The sequence below is a fragment of the Protopterus annectens genome, chromosome 1.part2, assembly GCF_019279795.1.
Source record: "Protopterus annectens isolate FY-2018-M chromosome 1.part2, PAN1.0, whole genome shotgun sequence".
NCBI classification, from domain to species: domain Eukaryota; kingdom Metazoa; phylum Chordata; order Ceratodontiformes; family Protopteridae; genus Protopterus; species Protopterus annectens.
This window is the reverse complement of record NC_056727.1, coordinates 559,383,095-559,401,486: the sequence shown is the minus strand read 5'-3', so window position 1 is coordinate 559,401,486 and position 18,392 is coordinate 559,383,095. Positions and strand designations below refer to the sequence as shown.

Sequence of the window (18,392 nt, the reverse complement as noted above, 5' to 3'; positions counted from 1 at the left end):
AGTCACTTGTTGAATCAACTTTTTCCTCTCATCAAATCTCTTAAACACTTCAGCTGCAGAAGGGCCAGGCAGAATTTCCTTGTTCAGGGGAGAATTTAAAACTTCAGATTTCATATCTTTGGGAAGATTTTAGAAACATATCCAAGCAAACCTCCTCACGACTGACCCAGAAGCAGGTCCTTAGTGGCTGTAGGCACTACACTGGAGAGACTAGAAGAAAATCAATAAGTGGTCACAGGAATCAGATCTAGCCAGAGGAGAGTCACCCATTGACAGCTAATGCAAAACCAGAGCCATCCTGGCATCCACATAGTCCCTAAAAACTTTCTTCTTCTTGTGAACAGGAGAAGGAAGAACAAAGGAGAATGGTAACTACTCCATACTAAGAACCAAGGATAATGGTAACTACTTCATAGTAAGAACCAAGGAAAATGGTAACTACTCCATAGTAAGAACCAAGGAAAATGGTAACTACTCCATAGTAAGAACCAAGGAGAATGTTAACTACTCCATAGTAAGAACCAAGGAGAATGTTAACTACTCCATAGTAAGAACCAAGGAGAATGTTAACTACTCCATAGTAAGAACCAAGGAGAATGTTAACTACTCCATAGTAAGAACCAAGGAAAATGGTAACTACTCCATAGTAAGAACCAAGGAGAATGTTAACTACTCCATAGTAAGAACCAAAGAAAATGGTAACTACTCCATAGTAAGAACCAAGGAGAATGTTAACTACTCCATAGTAAGAACCAAGGAAAATGGTAACTACTCCATAGTAAGAACCAAGGAGAATGTTAACTACTCCATAGTAAGAACCAAGGAGAATGTTAACTACTCCATAGTAAGAACCAAGGAGAATGTTAACTACTCCATAGTAAGAACCAAAGAAAATGGTAACTACTCCATAGTAAGAACCAAGGAGAATGTTAACTACTCCATAGTAAGAACCAAGGAAAATGGTAACTACTCCATAGTAAGAACCAAGGAGAATGTTAACTACTCCATAGTAAGAACCAAGGAAAATGGTAACTACTCCATAGTAAGAACCAAGGAGAATGTTAACTACTCCATAGTAAGAACCAATGAGAATGTTAACTACTCCATAGTAAGAATCAAAGAAAATGGTAACTACTCCATAGTAAGAACTAAGGAGAATGTTAACTACTCCATAGTAAGAACCAAGGAGAATGTTAACTACTCCATAGTAAGAACCAAGAAGAATGTTAACTACTCCATAGTAAGAACCAAGGAGAATGGTAACTAATCCATAGTAAGAACCAAGGTGAATGGTAACTACTCCATAGTAAGAACCAAGGAAAATAGTAACTACTCCATAGTAAGAACCAAGGTGAATGGTAACTACTCCATAGTAAGAACCAAGGAGAATGTTAACTACTCCATAGGTCTTGCTGTAAAGGAAGCCTGAGAGATGGTTAGTGGAGCCTGTAAGAGTTGGAAACTTAGAACCAGATTAAAGAAAATGGTTTTGAGGTAAAAAAAAATATTCTGACAGTTCTTAAAAGTACCATGTCCTTCTTCTAAAATAAATATTCTATACGAGAATATTAAGAAAAATTCAAAAAACAGATTTACATACATTACGTCAAAAACCTAAATGGCAACGCTCAGGTCTGTTCTGAGCTAGTACAAAATGGAACAAAATACACTGACCCTTCTGACATTGCCAACATCCTGGCTGACAGGTTCAGTGCAAACCCCCCCCCCACCACCACCTACAGGGCCTATTACCATTCCAGGGGATTGTGTAAGTCCAATTATTACTGATACGTTGGTTAACAAGGCTCTATCTAAAGCTAAAAACACTGCCTCCATGGGACCAGATAGTGCCAAAATCCAAAAGGAATTAACCCCGCATCTTAATACCCTGTTGAGTCTCAGCCTCTCCACAGGATATGTGCCAATAGAATGGCGCACGGCAACAGTGGTCCCGCTACACAAGGGTGGGGACACAACTGACCCTGGGAACTACCGACCAATAAGCCTGACCAGTCTGATCTGTAAGGCTATGGAGCGAATCATTATGGAACTCATAAATGGAGAGATTGGGAACCTCCAGTTGCTGGACCCCACACAGTTCGGCTTCGTCAAGGGCAGATCATGCCTCCTGAACCTGGTAGATTTCTTTGAGACAGTTACTCAGGCTATAGATAAGGGAAAGGAGGTACACACGGCTTACCTTGACCTTGCTAAAGCATTTGACACCATTCCCCATTCAGGTATTATTGATAAGCTCACCAGCCTGGGCATAAACCCTTACGTCACAACATGGATCGCAAACTGGCTCTCAGACAGATCCCATACAGAAAGAGTAGTGGGATCTATGTCCAAATCCAGACCAGTAACGAGTGGTGTGCCTCAGTGCTCTGTCCTGGGGCCTCTCCTGTTTGGCATATACTTCTCAGAAGTACAGGCAAGCACGGAAGGGCTGTGGCTGACTAAGTTTGTGGACGACTGCAAACTGGGTGCTATAACAGAGTCTCCAGCCAACATGGAGATCCTCCAGAAGGGCCTAAATGAGACTGATGCATGGTGTCAAAGTCATGGTCTCAAGCTAAATGCAAAAAAATGCGTAGTAATCCCCTTTGGAAAAAACTGAGTACCTGCAAACTACAACATAGGAGGTAATCTCCTGAAATCTGAAGAAGAAATAAGGGATCTACGGACCCCAAGTAAATAGTCACCTTTCCTTTGATAACCATGTTGCCAAAGTGGTTAGAAAATCCTTCTATGTGACCCATCTGATCACGAAAGGGTTTGCATCAAGATCTAAGGATGTAATGGTGCCCCTCTACTCTTCCCTCATCAGACCCATTATTGAGTACAATGCACCAATTGGAATGTACCTGGCTAGACATCTCCAGCAGCTGGAGAGACCACAGAGGTACCTAACCAAGAGGATTACTGGCCTCAAAGAGTTGCCCTATGCAGCATGACTGAAAAAGCTAAGACTGATCTCTGTTGCATACCGCTTTCTCAGAGGCGATCTCTGTTTAACGTACAGAGCCATGTCCAACCCAGAATGGTTGAACATGCTCCATCTTAGCAAAACCAAATCTACTCAAGCTACACGCTCTAGGGATATAAACCTCAACACAACAATGACTAGAACATGCTGGAGGGATAGATTCCATTCGCAGAGACTTCCCTTACTATGGAACAGGGTCCCGATCTACATAAGACAGAGCCCCTCACTATCACTCTTTAAGAGGAACCTTGATGAGTGGATGGGTAACAGAAAGTTCACACCGGGGATCACACCAACAGCACTACTAGATAGGGGCCAAGGGTACTAGCTGCTAGTACAAGGGTCTAGGGAACTACTAAAGGTGCGGTGAATACCGCACAACGTGGCTGGGCTAATATATGCCTTCGGGCAGATAGCCCAGTACCAACCTATGAACCTATGAGCCTATTATGTTTCCACAAGCATTCACAGTAATAAAATCTGCTGGTACAGAATGACAGTCCAAACAAAATAAGTTTCCTTGGCATATATAATAATAGCTTCACCAGTTTTCCTCAGAAAAATAAAACAAAGGAAATATTTTCCAAGAAGAAGACTTATTTGCCCAGTCTTGAAGGACTGCTAGCCAACCGTCAGTTCCATGAAGCCAGCAGAAGGAGCACACTTTGGTGGCAAGAAAGCGCTGAAGCTTCTGGATCTCTGACTACCTTTTATATGGATCTCTGTTTGAACTACTGGCAGTCAGAGCTCGTGGAAGGCACCCCAAAGCTTTGAAAAGCTAGCTAGATGATCATATCCTTGGCAGCAGATAGCTTTGGTTACTGAACAGTGATATAGTCTTGAATATATGTTGGACAGGCCATATTCACATCCCAGAGAGCCTGGTTTGATTAGCTGCTCAGATGCTGGAGAAGCAAACCAGGTAGGGTTGGGGAGTTGGAATAAGCAGCTGACATCAGCTTGCCAGACCCACAGCTACAGATCCACCTGGAGGAAGGCCCAGGACCACAGCAGTTGCATTAGAGCCTATGGACAGCATACAGCTGCCAAGAAGTCTGTGTGTACTTTGGTTAGAAACACTGAAGACAAGACACATGTACCTGCACTGGGTACAGCCTTTTTTAATTTCTCCAAGTCTTTTGGGTTTCTAATACCATGACAGGAATGAACCCCATTCCTAAATCAAAGTACGATTAAAGTTCATGAAATTAGTATTGTTTCACTCTTTGACGTTAGCCAAAAGTGCTCTTCGGAGCACCTGCAATGTGCCCAGTAATGACTCCTTCTGCAATTCGTACGGTGTTACATGAATTTGTAACATATATAAATACAATTGTAAATTCTTTTTTATAAGACCAGTTGCTCCTACTACTACTGGAACTGTCTGGGTATCTTTCTTCCATATGGCTGTCGTTTCTGCCTGCAGATCCAGGTATTTTATGACTTTGTGTCTCTCTGTACATAAGACAATGTAGTCACTGGGTGTGGCGATTTCAATGATCAATGCTACTTTTGTCTTCTTTTCTTGGACCACCATATCCGGTTTTCTAGCACCTATCTTTTGAACTGTTGGTATTGGGTGATCCCATGTGATATAAACCATCATTTTCTATGATTCTTTGTGGCTCATGTTTCCAGTGTTTTTCAGCCACTTCGATACCATAACATTTGCACAATCTCCAGTCTAACAGTCTGTCCATATTATTATGCCTTTCAATATACAGTCCCTCTGCCATTAGTGCATCACAATCAGCAACAAGGTGATTGACTGCTTCCAATTCAGTTTTCAAAACCTACATATGTCTGTTTCTCCCACATGTTCAATGGACTTTGTAAACCAGATTGTATGTAGCCTACTATCTTGGGCTGCCAATATTAACCTTTCATTTCTTGATGTGAATTCACCTCTCCTTAACCATTCCTGTGTTTGTTCTTGATCAACACGTGGCTCTTCCAGAAGTTTTCTATACTTGCAACTATATTTATGTTTTTTCCACATTTCTTGTCTTCTCATCTGGTCCTTCTTTTGTTTTTTAGCACATTCAGTTGCTGCCTGATTTTTATCTACTTCTGGTATAATTTCCATTCCTGCTTGACGTCTATATGCTTCTGCTAAATTAAACAGAGATGTCATCTTAGATTTATTCTCCTCATGTTTCAAAACTTTCACTACATTTGGATCCTGTGAGGTCAGCAGATATGTGTGGAGTCCCATGATTGTAGATCTATACATGTAATCAATTTCAGAGGCCCATCCCTCCTTCAGAGCAGGCAACTCACTGGCCTATCATCCCTCAACACTGACTGCATCAGTTTCCACAGTTTCCTGTTCCTTTCCTTGCTGTCTAGCTTCAAGTGAACGTTTATACTGGTTACCTGTGGAAGGCTCCAAAATATCTTGATATGGCACCTGACCATTTGTTTCCTGTTCCACTGATTTTCCCTTAATTTGGATATCCATTGCTCTATCCTGTTGTGGTGCTTTCTTTACTCGATTTACAACACTGAATCCTTCTGTTTGCAGCTGGTCCATAACCTCAATTTCTATTTCTTTGACTTCTCCATTACTAATTTATTTTCTACTTTTCCTCTTAGTTTTCTTATTTTTTGTATTGTAAAGTTTTACATATCCAGATTCCTTTGCCTATATTTTTCTTCAAATATCTTTGGTGCTGCTCTTTTTGTATTAATTAATTTTGCTTTCTTCTTTGCATAAATATTACACCATATTAAATCTTTTTTTTTTTTCCCCCGTCCATATTTCTTCTTCACATGTCTCTACGGTTGCCACCTGTCCCGTTGTCAGCGGGACACTCACGGGTTGAGCCCTCTCATCCCGCTTCCCACAGTCACCAAGCGTGGGACTTTAAAAGTCCTGTTTTTCCCCTTTTCGCGATCATGAATTCAATTGCCGTGAAAAAGCCGAAAATACTTCCGGTTTTTCCATGGCAATGCGGCTACGTCACCACCCGGACCAGCAGTTAGAGGGATTCCCTGCTAGGTCTGGGTGGTAATGCAACACAGTAATTGGCTGCAGGGATTGGAGGGGGCGGGGACTTACTAAGAAGAGCCCAATAAAGGCTGCAGCTGTAGAGCACTAAGCTCTACAGCTGCGAACGAAAAAGATCTGAGATTTCTATTTCTGAAGCCAGCCCAGCAAGCCAAGAAGCCAGCCAGCCAGCCAAGAAGCCTGCCAGCCAGCCAAGAAGCCAGACAGCCAAGAAGCCAGTCAGCCAGCCAGCCAGCCTGCAAGGGAGCCTGCTAGCCCAGCAAGGGAGCCTGCTAGCCAGCCCAGCCACCACTTGAGCATCCAACTAGCCATTCCAGAAGGAAGGAAGCAAGCTAGCCCAGCAATAACTGTGATAGTGCTAAGTACATAATAGCATTTTGTGGCTTTAGTTATTTAAAATGGGAATATTGTGCTTTATTTAAGTTTTTAATGTTTAGAGGTAGATGAGGATGTAGTATGCAGTATTTAAATCTGTGCAGTGGTTCTTTTGAGATTTTTGAGTAGTAGTTTAAAATGGGAATATATTGTGGTTTAATTTTTTTAATGTTTAGAGGTAGATGGGGGTGCAGTACGCAGTATTTAAATCTGTGCAGTGGTTATTTTGATATTTTTGAGTAGTAGTTTTTAAAGGTATAAAACCTGAATGTATATGCAATTGTTATTATTCTTGGGGGCATGATTTGGAAGCATTACTTTTAAAAAGCTGAACTGTGTATAGAAGTTGTTTATTTCTGGTGGGGGGCAGTGAAATATAAATTTAATGTGATGTATTTCTGTTGTCGTAGCTTTTTCTGGGTATTGTCTGTTTGCAGATAGAAAATGTTCGAGCATAGTTTGCACTTTTTTGTATGTAAATGTGTGCAATTTAATGCTGGTTTCAGGAAGTTAGGATATACTATCTGGGTAATTTTTCCTGTTAGTTCCTGCAAGTCAGTGTGTATGTGGTACAAGTCTACCTTTTGAGGGGGAATGTTAACAGTTAATATAATTCATTTATTATTCTAGCAGGTACATGTTGCCAATTTGCTGAAGCTGTTTCAAGATTGTTTTCATTTATACTTGTAAATGTGTGCATTTAATTTATTATGCATATTTAATAAGGTTAAAATATACTGCTTTGCTTGTAATGTGAATATGGGTGTGCTGCTTTTACTTGGGCCTGTTTATTGCATTGCTGTGCTGGGTAAATTACTCTTAATTGCTATGTTTTGAGGTAAAAGGAACCCATGGAGTCTGCTGTGCATTGTAGTTTATATTACTTCTCTTGCAAGAAGTATTTTTAAAAGTTAAAATGTTTACAGACTTTTTCCTGTTTATTTTTTTTTTTGTGGATGGATGCTCAGAAGTTAATGCAATGTATTTGAGATTGTGCTAAACCATGTAGTTGTTACAGGGTAGTTTGCTTTTATAAGTAGCAAAGTTTGTATTTTGTGTTTTAGTGAAGTCTTCAATAAACTTATGTACTGCTTTCATTATAATCCGATTACGACCAGTGCTGCTGTTGGGCATGTTCATTAATAGATCACTGCGCTGTGTAAATTAGTGCCATACATTTCTTTTAACTGCTGTGGTCAAAAGCTAAATCAGGTCTATGGTATCCACTGTGCATTCTCATTCATTTTAGTGTTTTTTGGTTCAGTGAATGTGGTTAACTTTTTTTTTTCTTGAGGGGTGGGGTGAGGTGGGCATGTTCGGTGGTAACTGATTAATGTGTGTGTTTGCAGTAATAGTTCACTTCATTTAAATGGTTTGAGTTTTCAGTATGCTGTAATGTCACAACGTTGTATCCATAACTAATACTGCATCTCTTTTAACAACTCTGGTGATGTCGTGGTGGGGGTGTGGCCAGTGTCATGTTGGCCACATCCCCTATCCTATTGACCACACCCCATGTCCCACTTTGCCCTTGTTAAAAGGTGGCAACCTTACATGTCTCCTGGTCTTCTTGCTTTTCCTTATTCTGGGGACTTGCTCCATCATGCTGTGATGTATTCTATTTTAGACCTTCTACATTAAATCCTTCCCTTTGCAAGCACTCCATAACTTCAACTTCTATTTCTTTAACTTCTGCTTTACTAATCGTCTTTTCTACATTATATCTTTGTGCTCTTAATCTTTTTATTGTTAAATTTTCCACATCATTTTCAGCAGAGAGGGAAATGCAATGAACTTCCTGGCCAACAGGGGGAGGTGTTAGATGCATAAAAAAATCCCCTACCCCCTGTTGGACGAGAGCTAGAATCCTGTACTATCAACTCCTTCTCCTGTGTTTCTAAGATGATTGGTGCTGGACAGAACAATTTAGCTACACAGGGATAGGGGGTTTGATGGTCACTGGAAGCAATCAATCAGTAGATAAATATTAGTGCTTCATTACTGTTTAGCTAAACAGTTGTTATGGGGGTGGATTTTTTACAGTGGGGAATGGTAAAGCTCTCTTTTAAGAAAGTTCAGGAATATAAAATCATAGTTTACAATATATTCAGGACATGTAGGATACACATTTAGCTTGCAGAACATGGACAGTTCTTTAAAGACTTCCTGTTGCTTCACACCAACTTACACTGAATTCATACTTTCCTTTCAGATTAACCTTTTTCACAGTTGCTTCACACTGTCTCTGCCCACAATTTATTAACAAGGTCTTTTACCCGAAAATGCACTCCTTACTCCTACAGGGTTCATATACTGTTTCTATGTCTCCTTTATCATAGGTAATAATGTGCTGCTTTTAATATTACATTTATTCTTCAAGTACTAGTGGTTTTGCCACACCAAAGACAGCAAACTTAAGTAGATGTTAACCTGAAAAATTAGAAACCTGCTGAGGGATACACTGAGTGCTTACACAATGTTGTACTATATGTGATGAGGAAGAAAGCACTAAGGAAAATAAATGTCATGTAATCAAAGCTGCATTGAAATGATTTTTTCCATGCTTACTGGGATTTCAATGTCTCCAATCCTCAATAAGAAATATTTACATTGCAACAAAATGCGAATACTTACTTCCTCCAAAGGTATGTCCATGTCACTCATAGGGACTTTGTTCTCTGTTCTGTGAGCTACAAAGACACATTTTACCATAGGACAATTCTTCACTGCTTCATCAACAGTCTTCTTTAATTCTACAAGTCGACCTCCTCTAATCCCTTGGTTACATGTGATAATGGCGTTGCACTCGCCTGAGGAAAAATGTATAATTATAGTCATTTCCAGGTCTTAACATAAATGTAAAAGAAGTAAAAAAAAAATAGAATAAACAAAGCATTACACTGCAAGTAAAGGCTCTAGTTATACAATCAACAGATCCAAACATACAAAGGTACTAATGGAAGAAGATTGCTGTCTAGGAAGTCCATATGAGTGTTGCAAGTAGAAACCAAGAAACTGCTTTCCGAACACTTTTCCCATCCTTTCCTTGCTGTATTCCAAGCAACTCTGAACCTCATCTGATGACTTATGCAAAATACCGCATGAAGTGGTACAGTCTAGGACCCTACCAGTCTCTTTATTGAGTAGAATTCCTTAACTCTAACTTGAAACATCTCCCCCTTTACCACCTCTGATGTTCTGCTTAAACAAGATCCTTCACATGTATCCCAAACAGAGTCTCTTCATCACATCCCACCTGCTTCTTCTCATTTCTGATGTATACACGCCTAACTATGAAATTTTTGTTAATACCTAACCCCTCCATAACCTTGATGATTTTGGAAATCCTACACTATTTGTCTTCTAACAGCCTGAATTTCATCTTGTCTGTATAAACTACAGAAATTGACACAGACTTCCAGACATGGTCTTCCTACAGTATGGAGGAAGCACGTCCTCAACATATTTGGAAACAACACCTTAAGGTATGAACTCCAGTATCTTACTGTTTTCCCCCACCACTTCACATTGCACAGCATGACTCAGCTTAGTGGTAATGATCTACCCCCTCCTGCTTACCATCACCCCCTCCAAAAATGTATGGTTTCTGTGGGTGACATTCTCCAAAATGCCTTACACTTTTCTAAATTAAGTCCTGGCTGCTACCTATCTGTCACAATGCCAGTTACCATGCTTCTTCTCAGAGGTTCGCTGGGCACTCTTTTTGATTTTTTTATCACCCTGATGGGTAGTTCTTCTCAACTGTCTGCATCATCGTCTTAAACACTCTTGAGATGCTGGCCTTCTTCCTCCCTAGTCACTCTTCCTGCAGTCCACTTGTCCCCATCCATACCCATGCTACTTTCCCATTCTGACTCTTCTTTGTTTTTAGTGCTGAAATACAAAAGTGAACAATTCATTCGGTTGTTCTGCCTGAGCTTTAACACTCTGAATCTTCCCACCCTCCCCTCCAATGTAGTAGTGTTCCATAAAAATTCTTCTTACTAGCTACTGTCTAACTGAAAAAAAATACTAGCTCATGCTTTACCCCTTGCCAATTTCCTTCTCTAGGGCTACGCAGGTATTATAGATGAGTCTATTGTCTTTTTTAGTCTCATTATAGGCCTTTTTCATATCTGTTGCTTCCCTTGTCATCCTTTTATAAGCCTTCCTTTTCTATTGGTAATAATTTTACCTGTCTCTCTTTAGCCATGCTGGGTGTCTGTTCTTCTTCCATTTCCTAATATGCAGTGATATAGCAGTATTCTAGCTGAGTGCTGGTTATATATAATTTTGGCAGCTAACATAAAAATAGGCCCAAAGACCATATTTCCAAAGGCCCATATTTTCTTAGGCTCTGAACAGGTATGACCAGCATTTCATATCAAAAGCTTTTGCAAAGCTCAAAAGAAGGAGCCCCCAAAAACTGCAATTTCTGGAAAAGAAGAGTAACTGTCACTGTCAGTCTGATGCTGCAGGCTGTACTCTCAGTTTTAACAAGGTCTACCTGCAGGGACGACACTACACGAGGAATAGCAGGTGCTGGCCTCACTGCAATAACCTTTGCTAAAATGTCATACTTATGTTAATCATGTCTGTTAGTCTGCAATTATTCAGCTCTAGAATATCTCTGCTAAGGTTATGGAGTACATTCTTCATCCATTTGATGTTGAAACCTAAGGCTACACACACTTATTTCATAGAAAACCATATGACCCAGTTGTTCTCCCCAGTTAATTGCCAAAGAGCTAATACAGTATCTGGGGTTGTAATCAGGGCTTCTAAGGAGTCTCTGTACTGTACAGACATATGACACAACTCAGCATACCAGCTCTGTTCTGCACGATTTGCCAAATGATCATTTACATTCGTGTCTGAAGAAGAGTAAAGAGTTTGGCAGAATTTAAAGGCAGAATGTATTGAATCTGCACTTTCTCTAGATGGCCAGAATTGTCCTGAATGGCAACATTTGATTTTATTCTTCTTAACTTCAAGATTCATCACTAACAACCAGGACTGTTTTGCTCCTAGAGATTAAGAATTTGAGTTGGGAATGCAAAAAAAGCCTAGACTTTGTTATATCTCTTTCATCTGTTCTTTCTAGTACAAAGTATCTGACTATAATCTTCTTTGAAGTGTGTTGTGCTAATTCTTGCTCTAGGTAAGCTATTTGTAGAGTTCAGATCTTCTCTTTGTATACCTGATAAGCCTTCTGTGCACAAAATGATGCCATTTACTGTTTTCCATCTTAAAATGGGGATGCTGTCATCTAGAGGCAGACCTGCTTAAGCTTGTGAAAACCAGTATCACACAGGTGTGTTTTCATTTCCATATCATATTTTGATGTATGTTTTATTTTTTGCCAGTGATTTTTGTTATAAAGAGGTGCAACTGTAAGTGATCGTGAGCAATGCTGTTATGAACACTTGCACGCAACATAAAGGATGCCCAGTGTTTTAGTGTGCCTGGTACAAATGGTACAGTAGGTTAAGTGACTAATTTATGAATTACTTCCCTTTGCACAACGTTAGCCCAGTGTACTTAATCTAATCTTCATCTGTATATTATTTGCCTGATTTCCTCACTCAGTTTGACTTAAATTGCTAAGTGTTTTAAATTCTTTGAAACCTATTGTCACTGATTTTAATTGTTTTTCCTTTAAAATTCTTTAATTGTTGTAGCCGAGCATAGGTTCTATGAGTATGTCATTAACAATTTGCTGAAGTGCAAATATCTTGCCTGGGTGTGCTAAATGCTGTGTATATACTCAGGTAACACCTTATAACATTGGAGACTTTGTCTGAGGTTTAATATTTGGAATCTTCCAAGATAAAAGCAGACACTTCTGAATTAGAAGTGGAAGATATGTCAGATCTGATACATTAGTAATTTAAGATTCAATTATTATAGGATCTGGTACTTACATTTCCTGAGAGGCTAATGAACACTGAATATAGTTTATTGTTATGTTTGCAGGCGCAAAAATACAGGTGTGAGTATGGCCTTAGAATGTTTTAATATAAGAAGGTACGAAAATGTTTTTACTCATGTTGGTTCAAATGATCTCATCTTCAAGGACTCAATTACTGTTAGTAGGTAATTTGCAGCCCTCTTAGATAGCATAGATTGTACAGGTGTAAGGACCTATTTTTCACAAAGTAAAAAGGAGAGTCAGGTCAGCATGAAATAAAACATTTTGGATAAATACCTACATGAAAAAATGTCTCATTTTAAAAAATAGAAAAGTATAGAACATCCAAGCTTAATTTTAGGTACATGTATTTAAACAGGAAAGAATCCACTTATCAAGACGAAAGAAGATACTTTTTGCAAGAGATGCATTAATGCGAGACAGCATTTTTGCCAAGCCAGAAATGTAACAGTTTATAGACAGCAAAATATGCTTCATCAGTGCTGGCTATTAATGCTAGGAGCATTAGTAATAACATGTTTTAACTGTAAGATTTGCTACATTTGCATATGCCTGATGTTTTTATTGTTTGTAAAACATGGTTAAATAGCAATGACTGGAAACCAGTTCTGTCAGGGAATACAAGTTTTTATTGTAGGAGACATTATAACAAAAATTAGGTAGGGTTGCTAAGACAGAGACTAAAGATTACTGAAAAACAAAATTAGAGAAGAAACCACGCAGTAGCACCAAACAAAATGATTAAGCGCTTTTTGTTTATTCCAGTAAACAAACTTCTTCAGAAGAGACTAAATATTGTTATGATACCCGTGTTTATTACATATTTGATGAGAGCACCAGTACAGTAGATAGAGTAACTGAGACAATAAAGGCAACCCTGGAACATATTACAATTGTTGGAGTGCATAGATCACCAAAGTCAACTGCTGATAACCTAGAGGAATTTATATATTTCCTGAATGAAATATAGGAGGGAAAATAATAGCATCTGCAGACCTACATTTACCAGAAACAGACTGAATAATATTGATTCTATACATCAGTAAGGGAATTATTTACAATGTATGTTCAGGAACAACAACTGCAGTAGAATGTAAACAAATGGAACATACTGGATACTGTTTGTGTTCCTAAGGGAATGATTATTATTTCATGCCAAGTTTTATCGCCATTGGTGTGCAGTGATCAGAGTTATAAATGCTAATCTACTGCTAGATAATTCTGCCATACTGAAATCTAAACCAGTGCAGAGAAGATTAATAACAGACTGTATGGGAACAAAATGCTCACTATATAGAACCTATTGGATTGATGCATTCACTGGAAGGACTGCAGAATTAACATGGATAAATCTGAAGAAGTGAATGCAAAACATTAAAAACATGTTTAACATCAGGGTCTAGTGACACAAGGTCAGGAAGATATACTTTCATAATAATAAAATACTTAAGAGATAAAAAATACAAGAAATGGAAAAAAGGTTGAACTATAACTTAGAAAACTGAAATAAACTAGACAGACAAATTAAACAGTCATCAGGATTCAATAAACTGTATGTATGCTTTGTGAGAAGTCTACATGGAGTTTATATGTTTGTGCAGTGAGGAGCAGTGCTAATTACATATATGTGCCACACATCGCAATTAAATGTAAACAAGCGCGGTTTCATGGCTGGCAACAGTGTTGCTGGCCAGGAAACCATGTAAAGCAACATCGCTAGTAGACCTGTTTTCCTTTGAGCAAACTAGGTTAGTGGGATTGTATGGAATGCCACAATGATTATCAGGGTTTATCATATAGCAATGTATATGCTCTAAACACAGTACAGGATAGTGTACACAGTGCAGAGTATTATGTAATCCCATTCCAGGCATTCTGTACAAAATGTGTGTAAATGATCTGTAACAGTACATGGACTGCCATTTAAAATAAACAGTCAGGGGAAGTGTGCGTACTGAATAGGGACACACAGATGAATTGTATGAATTAACACAGAGAAAGAGGACATGTGAAACATAGTAACATACAGTAGATGAGGGCATATCAATGGAAGACAGTTGTAGCAGGAACACTAATCACATATCAACATGGTACAATATGGACTGCACAGCGCAAATGTATATTATGTGACTGTCAGAGAAAGTGACATAACAATGGAGAAGATGTCTTTGTGATATAAGCATGAACAATGGACAGGAAATCTATCAGGGATGTTATATACAATCAAGGTTGGGTGCATAATGTAAAGCTGTGCAAAGTGATTTGCTGAATATGACTGTAATGTCAGCATAGGTCTCCAACAAGTGGGACACAGTCAGAGGTTCATGGACAACATTAAAAGAAGCATGCATAATCATGGGCAATATCAGAATAATACCACCAGTAATCCTATGTCTCTGACATAACATATGTGATTCTGAGTGATCACCGATGGTATTACACCAACATAATTGTACAACAATTATGACATGTTAGCAATCCATGAGGGTAATCACGCACACAGTCCTGAGACTGTAACATTTGCTAGAGGTGTTAGGTGGGACATTGCTATGTCTGTATGTAAAATTATGGTCGATACAGGCCAGTTGACTGGTGTGCATGTCATATATACGGCACAATCTACACTGTCAGGAATGTAACCCACGCCATCAATGTTGTCAAAACAGTTATGTATGTTCTGTGTGCATCACCGGAACAGGTATCACACATGCATCTGGTATAACATCTAGATGGGGGATCCTCACCATCAGACATTAATGTTTATGCAACAAATAGAATATCTAGGTAAAATGTGTGGAAGTTCACTGTGACAAAGGTAGTACACTTCAGTTACATATCACTAGAAGATGTGAAGGGAGGTACATGAAGAAAGGTGCATTGTACTCAGTTATTGGTGTGAAGAAGGATTTGAACTATGGAGTTATTATGGCCTTTGTTGTGGAAGTCCTGCACATACTTAGTAATAGTCACAACTGTGACCACATGCTGGTGGATGTTCCACATACCATCTACCCCAGGACACAGCTCACATACCACTTGGTTTGCTTATAGAGTGTGATATCTAAATTATGATTGGGTTGTGCATTTGCTTTTATAACTTAAATTCCCCCATGTTTGTGTTTCATCTCATGTGTTCTCATGGCTGTGGCAGCAATCTTTAGTGTGTGTTGATACTATCTGTATTACACTAATATTACAGCTGGAGTCAATGATTGCCCAAAATCTGTAGTATGGACACAGGCTGTGAATGTCATTCTTGACCTCTGTGGCATAAATAATGGCCAGGAAAGGGCCTAGCAGACAGCCCTGATGTATAAACCTGATCAATGGAGTCGAGATATAGGTCACTTCACACATTTCAACATATTTAGATGCTACCTATGCGATCCAGTGGTGTACCCACTTGGTAATATAGGTGTTTTAGGCCACATCTGACAGTGTTGAGTAAATATCTCAGTGTGGATTTGTGTCAAATGCCATGGCCTGGTCAAATTCCACATGATAGCAAGAAAAGTGAGCACAAGCAGAGCTGGGGATCACAATGATGTAAAAAATCCATTCTTTATCCACAAGCTGCTGTAGTACAATGAAAACTTTTATTAAGCACGATACACACAATCAGATAAGCGCTTTTGTCTCTGCTGATTCAGAGACTTCTTCAGACCTTGCATAATAAAAGTTTTCACTGTACTACAGCGGCTTGTGGAAAAAGAACAGCTTTTTTACATCATTGTGATCCCCAGCTCTGCTTGTGCTCACTTTTCTTGCTATTTTTGTGACTTATTCATTGTTTTGGATAAGTTCCACAGGATGACAGTATTATCATCATGCATGCCCTCGATGAACTCTTTGAGTATATCTAACAGATGTAACAGACATGGATGCAGCTTTAACAATTCACTTATGTCTGTTGCAAACAGCTAGGATATTACCAGTGTCCATTTAGAAAAAGTCCATGATGACATGTTGGTCTACCTCACAGATGAGGTGAATAAGGGTGTGTCTATACATGCATGCATCAGGTGCTGCACCCCCCCCCCCCATTCAGATGGATGCATGCTGATGTACACCCTTCTATGGGAACATATTTCATCTGGAGGGTGTTTTGAAGTGTGCCTTCTATTGCCTCAGGTAGGTGCATGTTCTGAGTCACGCTATAGGTGATCTGCAATGTTTTTACAGACCATGGATTATTTGTGATAAGCCTGGATGAAGGTAAAACAGTGCATATTGCCTATCTTGATCTACCTAGGATATGGACACAATCCCCCGTTTGGGTATCATTGAGAAACTCTCCCAAATGGGGATTAACCCTTATGTCACTAGATGGTTAACCAATTGGCTCACCGATAGAACACATACTGTGAAAGTTGGTGAATCAACCTCTACCAGTAGAGCTGTCATCATTAGCATAACTCAAGAATCTGTGCTTTGCACTTTACTGTTTGGAATCTATTTCTTGACAGTCCAGATGGAAGTATATACCCTCTGGCTGATTAAGTTTGCTGACTATTGCATATTGGGTACAATCACTGAGTCCACCAATGATGTTAACATATTACAGGAGGGGCTAAGACAGACAAATGATTGGTGCCAAAGAATCACAGTCTACAAATAAATGCAAAAATGTGCCACTATTTTTGGCTTCTGCAAAGTGGAATTCCTCACTAATTACAGCATTGACAATACTCCCCCTAAGCTCAAACCCAGTGGTGCAAGACCTGGGAACACCAGTAGATAGCAATCTGAACTACGACCATCAAGATTCCACAGTGCTATGGAAAGGCTATATCGTGCATCTCATATCCAGATGTGAGAATGTTATAACAGCACTGTACTTGACCCTCATCAGAACACTTATGGAGTATAATCCCCCCTTTTGCATGTACCTCACCAGACATCTGCAGCAGCTGGAGAGACCACAGGGGTTTCTCACTAAGAAAATACAGAGCCTACAAACCATGTCACTATGTACGTGGATAGACTAAAAGCCCTGTCACTATAATCTATATCATATAGCATGAAGTGACTTGTACTTGGCCTACAGGCCAGTCTCTGACCCTGCCCTGAAGGGAATACTGCACAATCACAAATCAGCTATAGCTGACGACATCAGCAGAGTCTACTGAGAGGAAGATGGTGGTGTAAAATGTCAAGCAAGTGCACAAACACCCCCATCTGACTTTAGTGAGAACAGGACCCCTACCTAAGTGCACTGACTAAAGAACTCTGTATTTAACACAAGTGCCACAGCACAAGTCTGACTTGGAGAGTGTCAGACAACATTTTATAGGTGATGACATCAGCAGTGTCCAGTGAGGAGAACATGGTAATAGCAGTGTCCCACATGCTGGTGTAAAATGCTGTCTCAAGCAACTGCACAAACACATGCGCGCACACACACACACACACACACACACACACACACACACACACACACACACACACCGGTTGACTGCAGTGAGAAAATAACTCCTACCTAAGTACACCGACTAAAACTCTGTATTTAATCCAAGCTCCACAGCACAAGTCTGACTTGGAGAGTGTCAGACAACAGGTGATGACATCAGCAGTGTCTGGTGAAAAAAACATGACAATAGCAGTGTCCCACATGCTGGTGCAAAATGCTGTCTCTAATATCATGCAAATGCAGGCACACACACAACCACACACACCCACACACACACACACACACACACACACCCACACACACACCCCAGCTGACTGCAGTGAGAACAGAATTCCTACGTAAGTACACTGACTAGAGAACTCTGTATTTTACTCAAGCGTCATGACACAAGTCTGACTTTTATAAGGCTGCAAGACAGCTTATAGTGGATGACATAATCAGTGGATGTTGGAAAGAAGATGTTGGGATGCCTGCATGAAATGGATGTGTAGGCATGTGCAAGTGTCGAAATGTTGGCAATCCATGGGACTGAAGTGGTAACTGCAGGATACACACATATGCTCCTGACTAGATAGACACACACACACACACACACACACACACACACAGACACACACACACACACACACACTGAGAATAGAACCGATACCTATCTATGTACACCGGCTAGAGAACT

The 18,392-nt window shown here is 39.7% G+C and overlaps 1 protein-coding gene across 1 annotated transcript in view; it reads right to left on the bottom strand.

Annotated features, from left to right (window-relative positions):
- Positions 1–18,392, bottom strand: part of ACSS1 (acyl-CoA synthetase short chain family member 1) — a 1,456,620-nt gene that overhangs the window by 778,965 nt on the left and 659,263 nt on the right. The window contains exon 4 of the mRNA XM_044057731.1: positions 9,009–9,184. Within this exon, the coding sequence (XP_043913666.1) occupies positions 9,009–9,184 (176 nt within the window). The remainder of the gene's footprint in view (positions 1–9,008; positions 9,185–18,392) is intronic.